Raw genomic sequence first — 18,702 nt, forward strand, 5'->3', positions numbered from 1 at the left:
GGATTGGAGTTGGTGCGCTAACGTGGTGCTTTGGAGTAATGCGTGCAGCTTTGCATTAAGTGAGTATTTGCTATGTGCTAGGCACCTTACAGAGACCATCTCTCTATCCTCATGGGGGTAGACCCTTGCATCAGCTCCATTCTCCAGATGAAGAAACAGGCTCAGAGAGGTAAGTTGCCTGCCTGGGCTCACACAGCTCACAGACAGCAGAGCTGGGGTTCATAGCCAGGGCTGTGTGGGCTCAGGGCCCGAGTACTTAAAACCCTTCTCTACACACCCCTCCTCAGTGGGTCTTGATGCAACAAGGAAAGAGCCAGCTGCCAGCCATGGAGCACTGTGAAGGCCACCCCACATCGCCTTTCCTCCTTCCCCCTTTCCTTCCCTGGCTCCCCATGCTTTGCAGCCGCGGTAGGGGGGAGCAGCATATGACACATCTACTGAGGCCTTGCCCTCCCTGGCCTCTCTGGATACCATTTCCTGGTGCCCCAGCCTGACCCCAGACTCCAGGCTCACCCCACACCATGGCAGATGGCTGTGAGGCTGCAGCACGTGGTTATGACAACAGCATGCGCTCACCCACCCCACCCGCTCCTGGGACTGGTGCACCACGGTACCCACATTCACAGCCACTCTGTCCCGGTGCACTGGTTCCATGGCCCCCCTCCTCCCTCCCCTCTCCGGTGACCTGATGGCTGCCCCTCACCTGCTTCCTAGTCCTCCTGAGGACGGTGAAGTTGAGAGGCCATGGGAGAGAAATCATTGGTCATGCTTCAGTTATGTCTAAGAGTTTCTTTTTTAAAATGCACTTTTAAGTATTTCTTGAGGCACTCCTATGACTTCCCTTTGGGCTGGGTTGGCAATATGGTGAAGAAATATATGTGCCCTCGCTGCAGGACTCCTTGGCTTTGTTCTTGGAGGGGGTGACTGGTCTTTCCCCTCTTAGATTCCCCATGGCTGGGTCCAACCAGCTGGCATCCCTGGGCTGTCACCGCCCTCAGAGACACAGATTGGGTGGGGAAGCGTCTGGCTGTGTGTTAGAAACTGGGGCCACTCTCTCCCCGTACAGCCCAAGCTGGGTCGGCCATATGGCTCCCTCTTCCCATACACGTGGCCTCCCAAGCATCAGCAGGGCCCAGAGCCCTGCAGGTTCTAATCCCAACCGTCCTGAGGGGAGATGCACAAACCTGACTGGCTAGCAGGCTGAAGAGAACCTCCAGTGTTCAAGACTGAGAGTTTTCTTGAGGGAGCTATTTGCAGGAAGGATCTGGGGCAGGAGAGGTCCTGGGTGAGGGAGTGAGCTTATCTGGAGGACCAGTCTGCTTCTGGTCGGTCCAGCTGGTGTCAGCTGCGAGTTGTTCTGTGCTGACACAGACCAGGCATGAGCACACATCAGGATGCAGAGGCCTAACAATGATAAGAGCTAACTTTCATTGTTGGCCCTGTGCTGGCCACGGGGCTGAGAACTTCACGTGCATTGATTTTCAGTTAAGAATGATTTCATGTAGGGGGGCCTGGGTGGCTCGGTTGGTTAAGCATCTCTTGATGGCGACTCAGGTCATGATCTCACAGTTCCTGAGTTCGAGCCTCCCACTGGGCTCTACACTGACAGTTCGGAGTCGGCTCGGGATTCTCTCTCTCTCTGCCCCTCCTCCACTTGCAGTCTCTCTCTCTCTCAAAATAAATACACTTAAAAAAAAAAAAAGAATGATTTCATTTAGGTACAAGTAGCACCCCCATTTCACAGATGAGAATGTCTAGGCACAGGTTGCTTAAACGGCTGACTGAAGACTACAGAGCCAGAAAGCAGTAGAGGCAGGCTTTGAACGTATCTAATGTAAACCCCATGGTCTTGACCATTATGCTTAGATATAATACACGTTAATAAATGGTGGGCTTACATTAGCTTATAGTAGACCTCTAGTTCTGTGTAATAATAAGTCATCTCAAAACATAGTGGTTTAAAATAACGACGTACACGCATTTTCTCACTGTTGTGAGGGTCGGGAATCGGGGAGCAGCTTGACTGGGCCGTTATGGCCTGGGGTTTCTCATGAAGTTGTGGTCAGGGTCTTGGGCAGGGCTTGGTCATCTGAGGGCTTGATGGGCTGAAGGCTCTGCCTGCTCACTGCCTCGGCTGCCAGGTTGGTGCTGGTTGTTTGGGGAGAGCCTCACAGCATCGTGACTGGCTTCCCCAGTGACCCTAGAGACTGAGACAAAAGCTGTCATGACAGTTACAACTTAGCCTCAAGAGTCACATCTCACCGTTGTCATACTCTGTTGGTCACGCAGATTAGCTGCAATTCAGTGTGGAAAGAGACCTCACAAAGGCATGGATGGTAAGTCTGGGGGGCTCTGTTGGAGACTGGCTGCCATAATGGTCTAAAACAAGATAGCCAAATTCTGGTGATTCACGGGGAGAGCTCATTCACCGCGGCTGGTGCACAGGAGGAGAAGGGGCGGCTTGGCAGGCAGGAGCCCTGCGGTGGAGAGGTAGCCGGCTGACGTCATAGGACGTCGGCTACAGCAGAACCACGCAGGCTTGGGGGCAGTGGGTGACTTCCCTTCTGCCCCCGCCCCAAGTGGGCTTGTACCTCATTTAAGTCTGGTTCTCCTGAGCCTTCTCCCTGGCCAGAGCTTTTGTCACTTTGCAAATCTCTATTTTGGAGAAAATCTAATCCATATGGTTTGGGGATTTTGCTCTTTTAAATTTTTCCTTTGTACTTTGTACAAAATTGAGAGTTCTTTGGAGTCCTTTAAAATCTCTCCTACCTCAACAACAGGAAGTGTGCTCTTTGCCATGTACACAGGGACCCTGGAGCACAGAACAGTGGGATTTGGGTGGGTTCAGAGCTGGGGGGTTTGTCATACCCTGTGTCTTTCCTGAAGGTGACTCACAGCAAGTGGGAAGACCTGTACTGTCCCTGGAGGTGGAAAGTAGCTCTAATTCCTGCCTGTCCCTCCCCCCAGTCCCCGGTCCTGGCCCCCGTTCTCACACAGAGGGCGTTCAGGTCACACGTGCTGGGGTAACAGTGAACTGCCGAGGCAGCTGCGGGGAAGGAGACCACAGCTCAAGCTGGTTTGCAAGGAGCCAAAGCCTGCCTCGGCGTGGGCCCGGGGAGTTTGTCTCAGTGAGATGCAGGCAGATGGCTGCAGGACGGGTCCTATGTCCACTTGCAGGGCAGCATGAAGACTGAGGACTGCCCACAGTCACTTTGCTGGCCAAGGTCCTCTGCCATCAGACTCCCAGCCTCAGCCTCCCCTCCCACAGCAAGGAGCATCTTCCAGGCATCCTGCTTTCCCCGCTTGACATTGTCCAGCCTCTTCCTTCTGGCCACCTGTCCTTCTCTACTACCTTCATGGGTCAAAACCCAGTTCATCTTTTTAGGACCGGCCCAAATGTCACGTCCTTCCCGAGGCTTCTGAGTCTGCCCTCAAGACTTTCCCCTGTCCCTACTGGCCTGTTTTCTTTTCAGGTGAGGCAGGGTATGGGGTTTTCTGGCCTCCCCTCAGGGTCCTGCAACTGATGCTTGAAGAACACATTATGGGGGAGACCTGCCCATGACGGAGCAGGTAGACATCTTCAACACAAACTTGTCTCTGCTATCAGCGTCTCACGCCCTCTGCACCCCCAGCAGGCTGGCTCACGGTAGGTGCTCCACAGGGGCTTTGGGATGTGATCTCAACTGCTGTACTGGATCCTCCCCCCCCCACCCCACAATGTCCCTTTCCTCCTACAGAAACTCCTCCAGTCTAGATCTACTGGTCCCTTGACCTGCCTGGCCTCCACTTCTCCTCAGCACCAGCCCACGTGCGTCCATCAGTTGAGAAGAAAAGGTCAAGGAGAGCCAGGCTTTCCTTCCTCTCAGATGAGCACAGAGCCAGCAAGGCCCATGGGAGTCTGTCAGGAAGGAATGGATGGAGGGTACCCCAGGGTACTCCCCTTGATGACCATGGCATTTGCTCCAGAAGCCCTGAGAATATGAGTGTCATTGGCAAATGTTAATACCAGCTTATTGATGGTGGGGGAAGTGAAGCACAGAGGTTAGGACATTTATACAGAGGGGCCAGGGCAGGGATGGGAGCAAGGGCTTTGGGGAAAGTCACCTCCACTTTCTGAGTCTTGGCCAAGAGGCAGCACCTTGGTTAAGAGCTGGTCCTGGAGTCCTACACCAAGTGCATAATCCTCCATTCATTGCCTGTGTGGCTTTGGGGAAACTGCTTAACCTCTCTGAGCTGTACTCTTCTCACCTATAAATGCGGAATTTCTTCACAGAATACGATGAGATGGTGTAGGTGGAGCGTATGGTACTGGGCCAGCTTAGAGCCCTGGTTAAAAAAAAAAAGACCGTGGTATATTTGAGGTCTTGATGAATCAAGGCAGGTGAAGAGACTGGGGCTGTCCCCTCTCTTTACTGAGGCATTCTCCCTCCAAGTACAGTCAACTCCAAAAATCCTCCGCTGGGTCCTCACCAGTCCCCTCTGACACCCTCAGACTCCTCTGAGTCTCCCAGGTCTGCACCTCTTTCAGTGCCCAAGTGCATACTCTGCCAGCCCAGGGCAGAGGAAACCGGACCAGAAAACTCTCCCCACTGGGGCAGCCAAGCTGTTTTTTCCCCACCTCCTGGGAGTCCCAAGTGCTGTACAGCAGCGCCCTCTGCTGGCACATCTTGACAAGACACGCATAGCTGGTGGTGCTGTGGCCCAGAAATTTCAGACCTTTTGGACACCACCTAAGAGGGAACTCATCTGCACTCTCTCTCCAAAAGACAGAGGGGGAAATTGAGGCCTGGACTTGCCCAAGGTGCAGCGGCAGCATCAGAAGCAGAGCCCAGGCCGCCCAGCCTCCCAGTGGCTGCTTGGCCCCACTTCACAGCCCTATACCTCTTTTCTTGACTTGGAGTCACATTGAATAGACGCTGGGCCAAATACAGTCTGAACATGCTCTGAGTAGACTTTCTCAAAGAACTGTCAACGAGAAGCTCAAATAGCAGCTAGGAAATCACCGTATGCTCCTTCCTTTCCCGTCAGAATCAGGGAAGGGACCCGAGAGCTCCCATTATCTGAGGCCAGTGCAGGACTGCTGCAGCAGGTACAGCTGGAGGGTAGACGGGCAGCAGCTGGAGGGTAGACGGGACGGGGCAGAGGGCCTCTGTCACCATGATCCAGGCAGAGACGTCAGAAAGGGCTGCACGTCAGAGCCATGGAGGAGATGGCTGTTGGGATGGGGCCCAGGGAGAGAAAGGAATCGCAGACGGCATCCAGGATCCGGCCTGGGTGACTGGCTGGGTGGGGACACGGAGTAAGGCATGCTTGGGGAGTTAAAACAGTCATCAGGGATGTGTCACATGGGAAATGCTGTGGGGTCACCCAAGTGGAGGTGTTGAGTAAAGATAGGCAGGCTCAGAAGTGAGGTCTGAGTGGGAGATGAGTGCTGGTTTCCTGACCTCCCCCCTCTCCCCTCCCCCCTTCATGGAAGCACCGGGGAGGAAGCACCAAGGAGTGAGAACAGGGCAGCAGAGAAGGGGAGAACAGCTGAGCGGTGGGGGGATGGGCTTCCAGGAGGCGAGAGAGCAGGAGTCAGGGCTACGGCCACAGATCATCAGACTGACTGGAGCAGCCGGCTCAGGACTGTGCTGCTCTGCTTGGCTCGGCAGGTGGGGAGCGAGGGCTTGGCCGAGGGAGAGTTGAGGAGCTGGAGCCGTGGGCTGGATGGACTCAAGGGCAGCTGGGAGACTCGAGGCCTGGGGGCCTTCCCTGAGCCCTGCCTGCCACACAGTGCTCCCACAGCCACCTCCGTGTGGCAGCTCAGACAAAGTGTCTCCTCTCTTACAGCTCCCAAGAAGAGACGCTGGCACATAGTGGGTCCTCAGGCAAGTCCTTACCTGAAAGGGCAGATGAGAGGTGGGAAGTGGTGGCTGTCAAACATTAGCAGCCCATCCCGTGTGCACCCCCCCCCACTGCAGTGGGAAATGCTCCTCGGGGCTACCTTCCAGGAAGGAGTTGAGGGAGCAAGGAAGTGAGGGGTGTTTTTCTTGCCCTGGCAACCCAGGAAGCTGATCTGTGCCTTAGTTTCTGTACCTGCTCTCTCCCGAGGGCAGAAGACACGTGTGCGTGGCGACATGGCAAATGCTCCAGAGCAGGGAAGCCAGGTGTAAGTGGCAGGCCGGATCCCACAGCCTGGTGGTCTGGGATTCTCCAGGCCTGGCCCTTGACTGCCACTGGACCTGGGTCCTCCCCCTGCCTGTCGGTCGGTGTGCCTCATGGGCAGACCTGTGACATACATTTGGGAATGGAACATGGACTGTGGTTTCTTCTGGAAAGGAGTCTACTCCTTCCCTCCTGCCGCATTCATGAACAGTGCAAAGCAGCGGATTTCGGGACTCAGGCGGCTGTCCCAGAGCTGCCTGAGCCACTGCCTGCCAGTTCGTGCTGACACGGGACCAAGGAATGACAGTCCACTTTAGCACCCCGTAGGTGGTCCTCCAAGAGAGTGGGTCTTTCAACCTGTTGCCTTGCTCAATAGTGACGGTAAAAAAAGGGCCATTCTTTGGAGACCTTTCATTTATTCTAATGTCCCGGCATACATCGCAGGCCCGGTAGGTAGGGCAGTGCTGATGGTCAGCCCCGACTCCTCAGCAGCCTCTTGGCCCTTAGGATCAAGCCTCAGTGGTCAGACTTTGTCTTGCTTGGGAAGAAGGAGGCCTGGGTGACGTGACGTGGAAGTGCTGGTGGGAGAAGAGCAGGCCCAGCAGAGCCCCCTTCTTCTAGACCATCCCCTCACCATTTTGGGTGCCAAGGTTGGGTTCCTGCCGGGCATTAGCATCGAATCATCTTCCTTCTTGGAAGGGGATCAGGAACTCCCAGTGTACCAAAAGAAGCCTCTCCACACAGCCAGGCCAAGCTGGGTCCCTGCTGCGTTCAGGGCCTCGCTGCAAAGAGGATACCTGAGGAAGAGAGGACTACCCCTCTGCCTTCCTGGGAGCCCAGGGTGGAAAGTGTAGGCTGAACCCGGGGCTGGAGGGAGCTGGGCCCCTGGAGAGCTGGAAATTAGACATGACCCTGAATCCCCAGGTCTTGCTTGGGCCCAGGATGCTGAGTGGGACCTGGCTGTGTGACAATAAGCATCACCCGCTGAGGCTGGGAGGGGGAAGAGAAAGCCCGCAGCTGATTGGAATCTGTACTGTCAAGATTGTGTCAGGTGAACAGAGGGGTCTACCAGAGAAACAATCAGCAGGAGACATATATATTAGGTAAGTGTGGGGTCTAGCTGGGAAAATCTGAAATCTGGAGCACAGGCCGGAAGGTTGGGAATGCTTAGGAGCTGACATTACATTCTACAGGTGAAATTTCCTTTTCCTCGCGGATGCCTCCATTTTGTTCTTTAAAAACAAAATGAAATGAAACAAAAAGCAAACAAAAACATTGGGGACAACTGGGTGGCTCAGTCGGTTAAAAGTCTGACTCTGGCTCTGGTCAGGATCTCATGGTTCGTCAGTTCGAGCCCTGCATCAGACTCTCTATCCCCTCTCTATCCCTCCCCCACCAGGATTCTCTCTCTCTCTCTCTCTCAAAAATAAACATTTTTTTAAAAGATTGTATTTGTAAGTAATCTCTACACCCAACTCACAACCCTGAGATCGAGAGTTGTATGCTGTTCCAACTAAGCCAGCCAGGCACCCCTCCATTTGGCTTGTAAGGCCTTTCAACAGTTTGGGTGGAAGCCACCCAGATTATCAAGGATAAACGCCCTTACTTAAAATCAGCTGGTTTTAGGTGTTAACCATACCTACAAAAATACCTTCGCGGTCCATTAATGTTTGACTGAATCACAGGGTGCTGTTGCCCACCCAGCCAAGTTGATACAAAGCTGACCCTCACTGGGGGTGATAGTAATGCCTGCTCACAGCTGCTATGAAGGGGAAGCAGGACCACGCATAAAGCACCCCCCTCCTTCCACGCACAGACCCTGGCCTGAAGACATCCTCATAGCTAATGTTTATTTAGAGCTGACTTGGAACCTAGCCTGGGGCTAAGTGCTTTCCACACACTATTTATTACTCATGGATAGATGGGGTTCTGCAACCTGGGGCTAGGCAGAGGGGTGTGGAGGGTGTGTCGAGAAAGAGTCCCTAACCTCTAAAACGGGCATGGAAAATCGTGTGTCCTGTGTCTAGTGAAACTGTCTCTGGCTTCCAATCAGATCATCACAACTAAGAACTTGTGGCCCAGCTGAAAGCCGCTCATTCCGTTAGAATTCTTTCGGTGCTCTTTTGGAAAGAGGATGTGTCCTCACAGGTAAACAATCCTATCTCAGGTCTTGGTGTTTGTAATCAAATACTTCCCCACCTTGGATAAGGCCTTTCTACCTCTTGTCATGAGTCCTGCCAAACTGTCCCGGACACCACTTGCAGTGTCTCGGAGGAGTGAGCGAGGCGGGGGCGGGCATCTGAGCCTCAAGGCGCCGAGGACGTGTGGTGGCAAGGAGTGGGCGCGGGAGAAGGGCGGGCTAAGGGAACGCCCCGCGCGGGCCCCAGAGTCCCGGACGGGCGAGGTGCGGCGCCTTTAAGGTCCGCTGGGGGCGTGCTAGCAGCGGCCACGGGCCCTTGGAGAGGTGAGCGCTGGCGCCCCGCGGGTCCTGTGCTCGGAGACGGGGCTCGAAGTAGGACCTACGGCGCGCCCGAGTCTCCCACCTCCTCCCCCGAGCGCGGGCCGGCGGGTGGTACGCCCCGCGGACTCTCACTGGGCACCCACCCGGCTGCGGGAGCGCGAGGCGCCGCTACTGTGGCCATGGGCAGCTTCCAGCTGGAGGACTTCGCGGCGGGCTGGATCGGAGGTGAGCCCGGCCCTGGATGGGAGGGAGCCCCCCCACCCCCACCCCCACCCAGGAGGTGAGTGTGCTTGTGGGAGACGCCCGGGCCAGGGAGAAGGAGAGAGAGCCGGCCGAGCTCACACACGGTGCTGGGGTCTGGGGGCTCCGCTCCGGTGCGCCTCCGCTTGGCGCGCAGCGTGCGCGCCGCCTGCTGCCCGAGCGCCCCTCCGCCGCTGGCCTCGCTGTGCTCGCGGTGCCTCGCCCGTTGCCGGGGCTGACCCCCGCCAGCCTCGCAGCTACTCTCCGAGCTGCGGCTTTGCCTCAAAGTGAGGACCCGCCCAAGCGGCTCCCGTAGCGATTAAACCGGCCGTCGAAGCCGACAGCCAATGGAGAGTCCGAGCGCGCACACACCCTTCGGAGACTCGGTGTGTGTGCCTGAGGTTGGGGTCCTGACTGCAAGAGCTTGTGGGTGAGGGTGGCGATTGCTCCCGGCGCGGGAGGGCGCCTGGCTTCGCGATCCGGCGGTTCCCAGGAGGAGCGCTGGCTGAAGCGTGCCGGCGGTCTGGGAGACCAGCCCCTGGCGGCAGGTGCCCGTTGCCAGATAGGAGGAACCCTTCCCGTTTTCAGCCTTTGTCGGCTGTCCGGTCTCTCCTCCCAGCACTCTTGGACGAGGTCGTCCCTTTGAGCGGCTGCTGGAGCCGCTGTTTGCTGGACCTGGGATGGGCTTGCGTGGGCGAGAGTTGCATTGATTTCCTTACTTCTCTGATCTTCTCTTTCCAGTAGATTTAGTTCTCCTCTTTTCTCAGCTACTGACCAGGTTTGGGGAGGGTTTGAGAAGGACTTCCCTTTTTGTTAAGTATTAGCTTTCTTTTGGCCCCGTCTGAGAGGATCATCAGAAAAGGGGTGCTGGCAAATGCAGCCGCTGCCCAAAGACAGAATCCAAAACAAAACTAAAAACCTGAGGGACTGAGGCAGAGGCTATAATTAGCATGTTTGTGCCCCACCAAGAGTTTTGGAAATGGAGAAGACCAGGAGATTTGTAGGAAAATGAAAATGAAACGAGAGCCACAGAACAGATAGTATTCCCGCCCCCCCCTTCTGTCCCATTCTGGTGGCCCCTCCCACCTCTGTCCACCCACAGGTGGCTGCAGGGCCCCTGCTTCTCCCTGTCATGAGCAGAGGTCTTTCCTTCTATCAAAAGCAGGTTTTTTGTACAGGCTGTCTTGAGTCAGACTGAGACCACCGTGTCCTAACTTTACCATGGGGGGGCGAGGGGGGGTCGGGAGGCTGTACCCAGAGGCTCATTGGCCATATCCAGGCCCTCTTCTTTTTTTTTTCTTTTTTTTAAATGTTTTTAAAGTTTATTTCAAAAGAGAGCGAGTGAGAGGGAGACAGAATCCCAAGCAGGCTCTGCAAGCCAGACGCCCAGCTAGAACTCCTGAACCTCTGAGACCATGAGCCAAAACTGAGTCAGATGCTTAACCTACTGAGCCACCCCTTTGGCCAACCATCACCCACCCTGAGGGAGAGCCTTCCCTGATTAAGGCTGTCCACTTAAGTAGCCAGACCAACTTCAGGAGGGCTGCCCCTGGCTGGGTTTGAGAAATGCCCTAGAGGGTGAGGCTGTCAGAGTAGCTCTAGGTCTGTGATGACTCAGGGGCCTTCCCCAAGTCACGAAGTAAGCAGTGGATGGTCCTTTATTCTGCGATGGTCCTTACTTTCTTGTTGTTAACATTTCTTGTGTTTTGCTCTCGGGACTTTCTCGCTTCTGTGAAGTGAGGAGAGTGTAATAACTGAATACTTAGTAGGTAGCAGAGGCTGTTTAAGTGCCACATGTATTTTTTAATATTTATTTATTTTGAGAGAGAGAGAGAGAGTGTGTGAGCTGGGGAGGGGCAGAGAGAGAAGGAGAGGGAGAATCCAACCACACTCCATACCCAGTGTGGAGCCCAAAGTCGGGCTCAGTCTCATGATTGCAAGATAACGTCCTGACTGAGCTAAAATCAAGAGTCGGTTGCTCAGTGCAGGGGCCCTCACATGTATTTTTTAAAGTTGTTATTTATTTATTTATTTAGGGAGAGAGAGAGCAATTGCTAGTGGGGGAGGGTCAGAAAGAGGCGAGAGAGAGAATCCCAAGCAGGCTCTGCGCTGTCAGCTCTGAGCCGCATGAGGGGCTCGAACTCACAAACTGTGAGATCATGACCGAAGTGAAATCAAGAGTCGTTCAACTGACTGAGCCGCCCAGGTACTCCCCACACACATGTATTTTTAAAACAACTTCACTGTGGGGCACCTGGGTGACTCAGTTAAGTGTCTGACTCTTGATTTTGGCTCAGGTCACAATCACAGGGTCATGGGGTTGAGCCCCTCATGGAGCCCATGTCGAGCCCCACATCCAGCTCCATGCTGAGTATGGAGCCTGTTTGAGATATTCTTTGTTTCTCTCTCTCTCTCCCTCTCCCTCTCTCCCTCTCCCTCTCTCCCTCTCCCCCCCCTCCCTCCCTCCCCCTCTCCCTCTGCCCTTCACCCACACGCATGCTCTCTATCAACATAAATAAATAAATAAATAGTAAACAAATATTAAAACAACTTTCTTGAGGTTATTTTACATATCCTAATATACACTCATTTCAAGTATGTAATTCCGTAATTTTTAGCGACTTTACCAGTGATGCAGCCATTTACCATAAATTTGTTTTAGCCCATTTTCTTCCCTGTGAGATCCTTCATGCCCGTTTATAGTTAAATTCCATCCCCTCCCTCTGGGCAGCCGTGAATTTCCTTTCTGGCTGTATAAGTTAGCCTTTTCTTGGCATCTTATATAAATTGAATCATACAATGTCTGGTCTTCTATCTATTTATATATTTCTTTATAACCCCAGTGAGGTTTTACATCCTCATCGTACAGATCCTCATTTTACAGACGAGGAAATGGGAACAAAGGGGCATCCAGTGACTTGTCCAAGGCCATGTGTCTGGCATGAGCAGAGAGTCTGATGCCAGGCCGTCTTAACCCCTGTACTCATCTGTACCTATTTTCTTTCTTAATGAACTTGCATAATAAAATCTCACCATCGTATCCTTTACATTTTGTTTGAAGTTTCACTGGTCTGTGAGGTCCTCGGGTCTGGAAACCACTGGCCTGATTGTCTTGTTTCTTATCTTGCATTTCCTGCTTTCAGGTGGGTGGGCTAATGAATAAGCAGGGAGACACAGGTCCAAGATGGGCTCTGGGTCTGCTTCCCTGGGCCAAGAGACAACTGTAGTGAAGGCTGCACTCACTAGGGAGGAAACAACTGGAGTCTGGGACCAGAGGTCCTTTCTTCCCCTGCTGGGAGGGGTTCCTGTAGAGTGAACTTCCCGCTGTCACCTTTCTGCCTCTGCCCACTTCTGTGGGAAGGAGGGGCTGAGAGGGATCTGGAGGTTCTAGACCAAGGGTACACCTGTTCTGGTGTTAGCTGCTTCCTCTGCCCCGGTACCCATCTAGTATTCCAGCACTGTTTTACCTGATGAAATCATGGCTGCTAGCAGAGAAACTTCCTTATCTGGGTGACGGGGAATTTGTCATAGAGGATTGGTTCCCATTTCAACCTCACAGTCACCAGCTTCTATAAGGGCGTCTTCATCTGTGTGGCCTCGGGGCAGCCTTGCTTCCCTCTGAAACTGCAGGCCTTGTGATTATGTGTGTCAATTGGCATTTTTCTGTGAGAAGAGAAATCAAGAGTATCCTTTAAAGGAGAGGCCTTCTTTAAAACAAAACAAAACAAAACTGGATAGTGGCAGCATCTCTCTCTCTTCTTTTTAATTTTTTAATGTTTATTTTTGAGAGAGAGAGAGAGAGAGAGAGAGACAGAGCATGAGCGGGGGGAGGGGCAGAGAGAGAAGGAGACAGAGGATCTGAAGCAGGCTCCAGGCTCCAAGCTGTCAGCACAGAGCCCAACACGGGGCTCGAACTCAACAACTGTGAGATTATGACCTGGGCCAAAATCAGACGTTTAACCGGTTGAGCCACCCAGGTGCCCCCGCATCTCTCTCTGCTGGTACTTTACAATCATTACCTCTCTTCATTCTTACAATGGAACTGTGAGGCAGGTGCTGATGCTACTCCCACCTACACGTGCTAAAAGTGAGGTATCGAAAAGATGAAGTAACCTTTCAGGTAACCGAAAAGTTTCTGGGTTTTCTCCTCACACCCTCCCCTTTTTATTTGAGGTGACATTCACATAACGTAGAATTAACCATTTAAATGTGCCCGATTCACTGGCATTTCGTATGGTCACAGTGTTGTACAACAGCTCCCTCTGGTCTAGTTCCAGATGTTCGTCACGCCCAAGGAAGTCTCTGGACCCAACAAGTCATTCCTATCTCCCCTCTCTCCAGGCCCTGACAACCACTTGTCCACTTTCTGTCTCTGTGGATTTGCCTATTTGGGATAATCCACGTAAACGGAGTCAGATGATACGTGACCTTCTGTGTCTGGCCTCCTGCACTCAGCATCACATCTTCAGCATTCATCCACGTGATGGCGAGCATCGGCCCTACATTCCTATTTATGTCTAACAACATTCATTTTATGGATTTACCGCATTTTATTGGCCCACTCACCCCCTGATGGGCATTTGGGCTGTTTCCACCGTTTGGTCATCATGAATAGTGCTGCTGTGCTCACATATGTTCATGGACATGTCTCAGGGCCTGTTGTAGTTCTTTTAGGTATCTATCTAGGAGTGGAATTGCTGGGCCATGTGATAATTCTTTGTTTAAGTTCTTGAGGAAACGACACGCTGTTTCCACAGTGGCTGTACCATTTTGCATCTCCACCAGCAACGTACAAGAATTCCAGTCCTCCATATCCTCGCCAACCCTTCTTATTTTCCTTAAAAAAAGAAAAAAAATTAGGGCCATCCTAGTAGGTGACAAGGGGGACTGTCTATCACTGTGATGTTGATTTGCGTTTCCCTCATGACTCGTGATGTTAGGCATCTTTTCATTTACATGTTGGCCGTTTGTATATTTTGTATTTTCTTTGGAGAAATGCCTATTCAAATCTTTTGCCCTTAAAAAAAAATCCTTTCTTTTTTTTTTTTTAGTTGTAAGTATTCTTTATAAATTCTGGATACTAGAGCCTTATCACATATATGATTTGCAGATATTTCTTCCCAGTCCGTAGGTTGTCTTCACTTTCTTGATAGTGTCCTTTGCTGCACAAAAGTTTTTAATTCTTACGATACCCACCTCATTTTTTATTTTGTTATTTGTGTTTTTAGTGTCCTGAGAATCTGTTGCCCATCTAAGGTCGTAAAGATTTCCTCCTGCATTTTGTAAATGATTTTTATAGTTTTTTATAGATTTTTATAGTTTTAGTACTTCCATTTAGGTCTTTGGTCTATTTTGAGTTCATTTTTTGTGTATGGTATGAGGTAGGGGGTCTAACTTCATTTTTTGGCATGCGGGTATCCAGTTTTCCCAGCACCCTCACTGTCCTTTTTTGGGGTGCTCGTTTCTCGAGGCAGAGCCCAGGTTTCACTTCCTTTTCTCTGCCTTCCTCAGTGCCTTTGCCAGTGCCCGGCACATTGTGGGTGGGGGAGGCAACTGGGCATTGAGTGAATGAGTGAATGTGAGTGCCTGAGCCCCTGTCTTATCCCAAGAGGCAGCCCGCGCAGGTGAGAAGCCCAGGGGCTGAGTGACGAGGTCCTTTTCTTTGATCTACAGGTGCAGCCAGCGTCATTGTCGGTCACCCTCTGGACACGGTCAAGGTACTTCAACCACGTTTGCCATTACCTCTTGGAAGGGGGCCTGGAGTGAGTCTGCCTCCAGGAATGCATCTGCTGTTTCTGATCCCAAGACAGTCTCCAGCCCAGGGAAGATTCTGTGTGCCAGCCCAGGGGGGGTGGGGCGCCAGGAAGACTGGTTTGGATCATCCTTCTCCTCTCATTACTTGGCGGTGATTTTATTTTTGTGAATGTTCCATTTCTGCCTTGAGGTTCTCATGGGCTGTGAGGGAGGGGGCCAAGGCAATGGTGAGTATCCCCTTAGTCTCTGTGGAACTAAGAAACTGGGAAAGGCTTCATATGTGAAGTGGCCTCGGAGTCCAAAATGTAAGGTTGGGTTTTAGGTGATTAGAAAAGATGTTCTAGGCATGGAAAGCAGTGCGGGCAGAGGCGGAGATGGGGACACTGCCTGGGGGCCACGCCTGGGAAAAGCGTGGCCAGTGTTGCTGATGCATCAGGTTTCTGAAAGCACCTATAGGATCAGAGTCCAGGAAAGGTGGGTCAGCGCTTAATCTCTGGAAGCCTTCAGTATCATGTTAGGACTGTGGATTTGGGCTGGGGTTGGCAACTGTTGTAAGGTGATGTAGTGCATGGAGTGTGAGGACTCAGTAGAGCCCTCTGACATTGGGATCATCCATGCTCCTTGTTCTACAGATATAGAAGCTAGCCCGAAAGGGGAAGGGGCTTGCCTTAGGTCAGACAACAGATTAAAGCATTGAAGAGTGAGGTGAGTGACCCCCATCCTTGCCACCTGTCCCCAGGACTCAGAGCCTTACCCTAAGAGCATGGTCACGAATAGTGCCTTCTCACCCCTGAATTGAACATTCATGTCTAAAGCTCTGGCTGGATTGTGCACAAAGAGGAGCTGTTCAGGCCCTTCCCAGCCGGCTGCTACAGTCCCTTTTCTCCCCGTCTTCCTCCCTTTGGGACAGTGCGCCCCTCTTAGGTCAGAGCCCCAGCCTGCTCTCTTCTTGACGGGGCGTCAGCCCATTTGTCTTGAATAATTGAAGATATCTCCTAGCTCCTTGTATCCCCCTATGGCCCTGTCTTTTGCTCATACATCAAGCACCTACTAGACACTTGTTTTTGCAGGCAGTATGGGGATAGCAAGGCATCAGTAGGAGACAAAACATGTCCAATCCCTGCCCCGTAGGCCTTCCGGCTACATTCCTGGCACAGGCAACCATTGTGTCTCCCGGGGAGAGTGTCCTTCCCTTACCCTCAGTGTGACCAGGGGCTGGTGGAGCTTGTTGGAGGCATGCCCTCCCCACACAGGCAAGTCTGGCCACCTGAAAAGGTGGAGCTGTCCTCCTCTCCACTTTGCCCCTTCCTGATACATCAAATCCAGTCTCTGCCCAGCCTGAGAACCTCTTCACTCAGCACACCAGCCTGGTGATGCCAGCTTGCATGGCTGGCCTTGCATGCCATCCGGGGATGTGGCCCGGGGCCCTCGTAACTCCTCAGAACAAGGAGCCTTCCTTCCTTTCTTCTGGCTGATGTTTTCTCTGAAGTTTCTGAGAAAGGTCCAGGCAAGAGGCTCAGAGTCTGAATTACCTGGAAGACAGTCTCTGCCTCCCCACCTATTCTCCCGTGCCCAGGATACAGCCCTTACCCTCCCCACGCCTTGCTTTTCTCATCTGAAAAATGGGCAAAGAGCATCCCCCGGCAGGGCTGTCGTGAAGATTGTCGCCGTGGCACCGAGGCTGGAGTAATGAGTGAGACTTTCGCATCCTGATGAACACCCCTGCTGGGATGTCGGGAGTGCGTTGTGACTTGTCCGAGGTCCCAGGGCTTGCCCTTGGAAGAGCCCAGCTAAGAGGACCTAGTCAGGCTCCTTCCCCTGCCCTTGGCTACCTCACCCAAGTATGAGAGCCAGCCCGTGGCTGCTTGCTGGCCGTGGAGCTGGGATCTGGATTCTCACCTGGCTCTCGGCACACCTGGGGCATTTGGGGTATATGCCTGATGCAGTGTGACTTACCAGGGTTTGCTAATCAGGGTTCAGCTGCCTTTAGACCAGCTAGTGAACTATGGGAGAGCAAGTAGGCATTGTTGTAAGCCGCTACGTTTGTCATAATTCGTTACAGTGGCAACAGGAAGCGAATAGAGGAAGATAGCTTTGTCCATCTGTGAAAGGGGATAGTATCCATGCTGCCTAGTGTTTGTGGGGTTCCGTGAGAGAAGTTCTGTAGGATGCCCCATGTTTCCCCAGGAGTGCAGTTGTCCTACACTGAATACAGGCACCTGTTATGATGGTGCACTGTGCTGCTGGCCACAGGGGCAGCCTCCTCAGGCGCTCAGCATGGCGGGGAGACCATCGCTCCATGGTTTTGAAACTATTCTGTGATCTGGGTTTGACTCATGTACGGTTTGCTTGAGTGACTCGAGCCCGTGAGTTTTTCAGTGGAACTTGATTCTTCTTGGGGACTCAACCTTTTTGTGGATTCGGTACCCAGGGGCATCCCTATCAGCGCTGGGGCCAGTGGGAGAGGGCATTCGGCCTGTTTATGCCAGTCTTAAATGGGGACGAGAAAGAGGCCCGTGCCCACCTCCCCTTGCCTACGTTCTCATCCTGGTTGGGGATACCCCACCCCCAGGTAGACCTCTGTGGGTCTGCTTAATGGGAAGACCATGAATGCCCTGTTCTCATCTTGCTACACCTTCCGGGGTGTCTTCACCTCCACCTGACTTAATATTGCATTTCCTTCAACCAGCCCACACTCTTGACCTTGGGTCTCTTTTTCTCCATGGCACCTGTCATCATCTGGCATATATATTTGATTGGGAATTACCTTTTATTGGCTGTTTTTTCCATCCCCACTTGGGTATAAGTTCCAGGAGGCCAGTAAGTTTGTTTTCTCTACCGCTGAATTTCCTGAGAGTAAATCAGTGACTGTTATAAAACAGGCGTTCAATAGTACTGGTTGAGTGAGTCCATCGATACATTTCTCTGATTATGAAAGCAATCTTTATGAAACATAGGATACCATTTGCGTATCGTACCTGTAAGAGTGCTACAGATTGCCTGTGGCCAGCTGGGTTTCTAACACTGTTGTGATGAATGTCGAGCTCTTAGCCATGCTGTTAGCCATGGTTATTAGCTCAGAGGGGGGGTGCAGAGGGAGAATGTTGGAATTTTTTTATTAAGAAAATGTATTCCCACATGAGCTGTGCACTGAAAATTATTTTTAAATTATGTAAGCTAAAAATAATGAAAGTAACTCCTGTCTATCGTAGGAAAGTTGGAAAATGAAATGCAGTTCAGTGCAGAAAAACATCACCCATGATTTTCCCCTCAGAGGCTGTCACTTTTATGATGTGTGTTCTGCCTAAGTTTCTGCTACTTGTCTACAGACTGAGCTCAGGCTGTTAGTGTAGAGTATTAGTCTGCCCGTGGGTCTTCGTGGTCCCTGGACCCTGGATTCTAGGGGGCAGGGTCCAGATCATTCCTTCTGTGGTTCTCAGGGCTCCTTCTTACCAGTTTCAAGGGGGGTGCCCTGGCCCTTTTGTGGGCTTCCTCAAACCCTCTGTGGCTGTCAACTCATGCCCCTGATCACCAGAGCCAGTCTCCATCACAGGACACCACATCTTCCCCTCCATCCCCTCCTTCATCCAGTGCAAAGGGGACACGTGCTAGGGCCATGCTCAGCTTGGGGACAGGAGGGAAATATGAGATGACCCTGCCATAGAGAGGGAGCCCAAATAAGCCATAATTAAACAGAGAAAGGACACCATTGCAACATTTAAGTTCAGACCGAAAAGATGAGCAGGAGCTGGAGGAAGAGCCTTCTGGGGGGAAGGAAAGGCTGATAGAAATTTCAGGCAGGGAGGGGAAGGGGGAAAGGGACATTCTAAGGACTTGGGGACATGCCACGTGGTGGGCACAGACGGCAGGGGCATGGAGAAAATGACATGCAAGGGTGAGAGGCAGGCTGTCCCAGGCCTCCTGGGCACTGGCAGAGAGGGTGGGGTTTTCTCTAGGTTTGCTGGGAAGCCACCAGTGAACTTTGAATGGCAGTGGTGCGATTCACTGTGGTTGGAAGAGAACAGCGTGACTGCTGTGCAGATGCAGGTGAAGGGGTGGGAGGGAAGCAGCAGGCCAGTGGGGAGACCAGCCCATCCTCC

General features: G+C 52.5%; 1 protein-coding gene across 2 annotated transcripts in view; it reads left to right on the top strand.

Moving 5' to 3' along the window:
* Window positions 1–8,598: 8,598 nt before the first annotated feature.
* The window catches only part of SLC25A48 (solute carrier family 25 member 48), a 43,274-nt gene continuing 33,170 nt past the window's right edge, over window positions 8,599–18,702 (top strand). For both annotated transcript variants that reach the window (XM_042984377.1, XM_042984383.1), the window contains exons 1-2: window positions 8,599–8,833; window positions 14,522–14,565. In XM_042984377.1, the coding sequence (XP_042840311.1) occupies window positions 8,788–8,833; window positions 14,522–14,565 (90 nt within the window). In that variant the 5' untranslated portion in view covers window positions 8,599–8,787. The remainder of the gene's footprint in view (window positions 8,834–14,521; window positions 14,566–18,702) is intronic.

This window comes from Panthera tigris, chromosome A1 (genome assembly GCF_018350195.1).
Source record: "Panthera tigris isolate Pti1 chromosome A1, P.tigris_Pti1_mat1.1, whole genome shotgun sequence".
Taxonomy (NCBI): domain Eukaryota; kingdom Metazoa; phylum Chordata; class Mammalia; order Carnivora; family Felidae; genus Panthera; species Panthera tigris.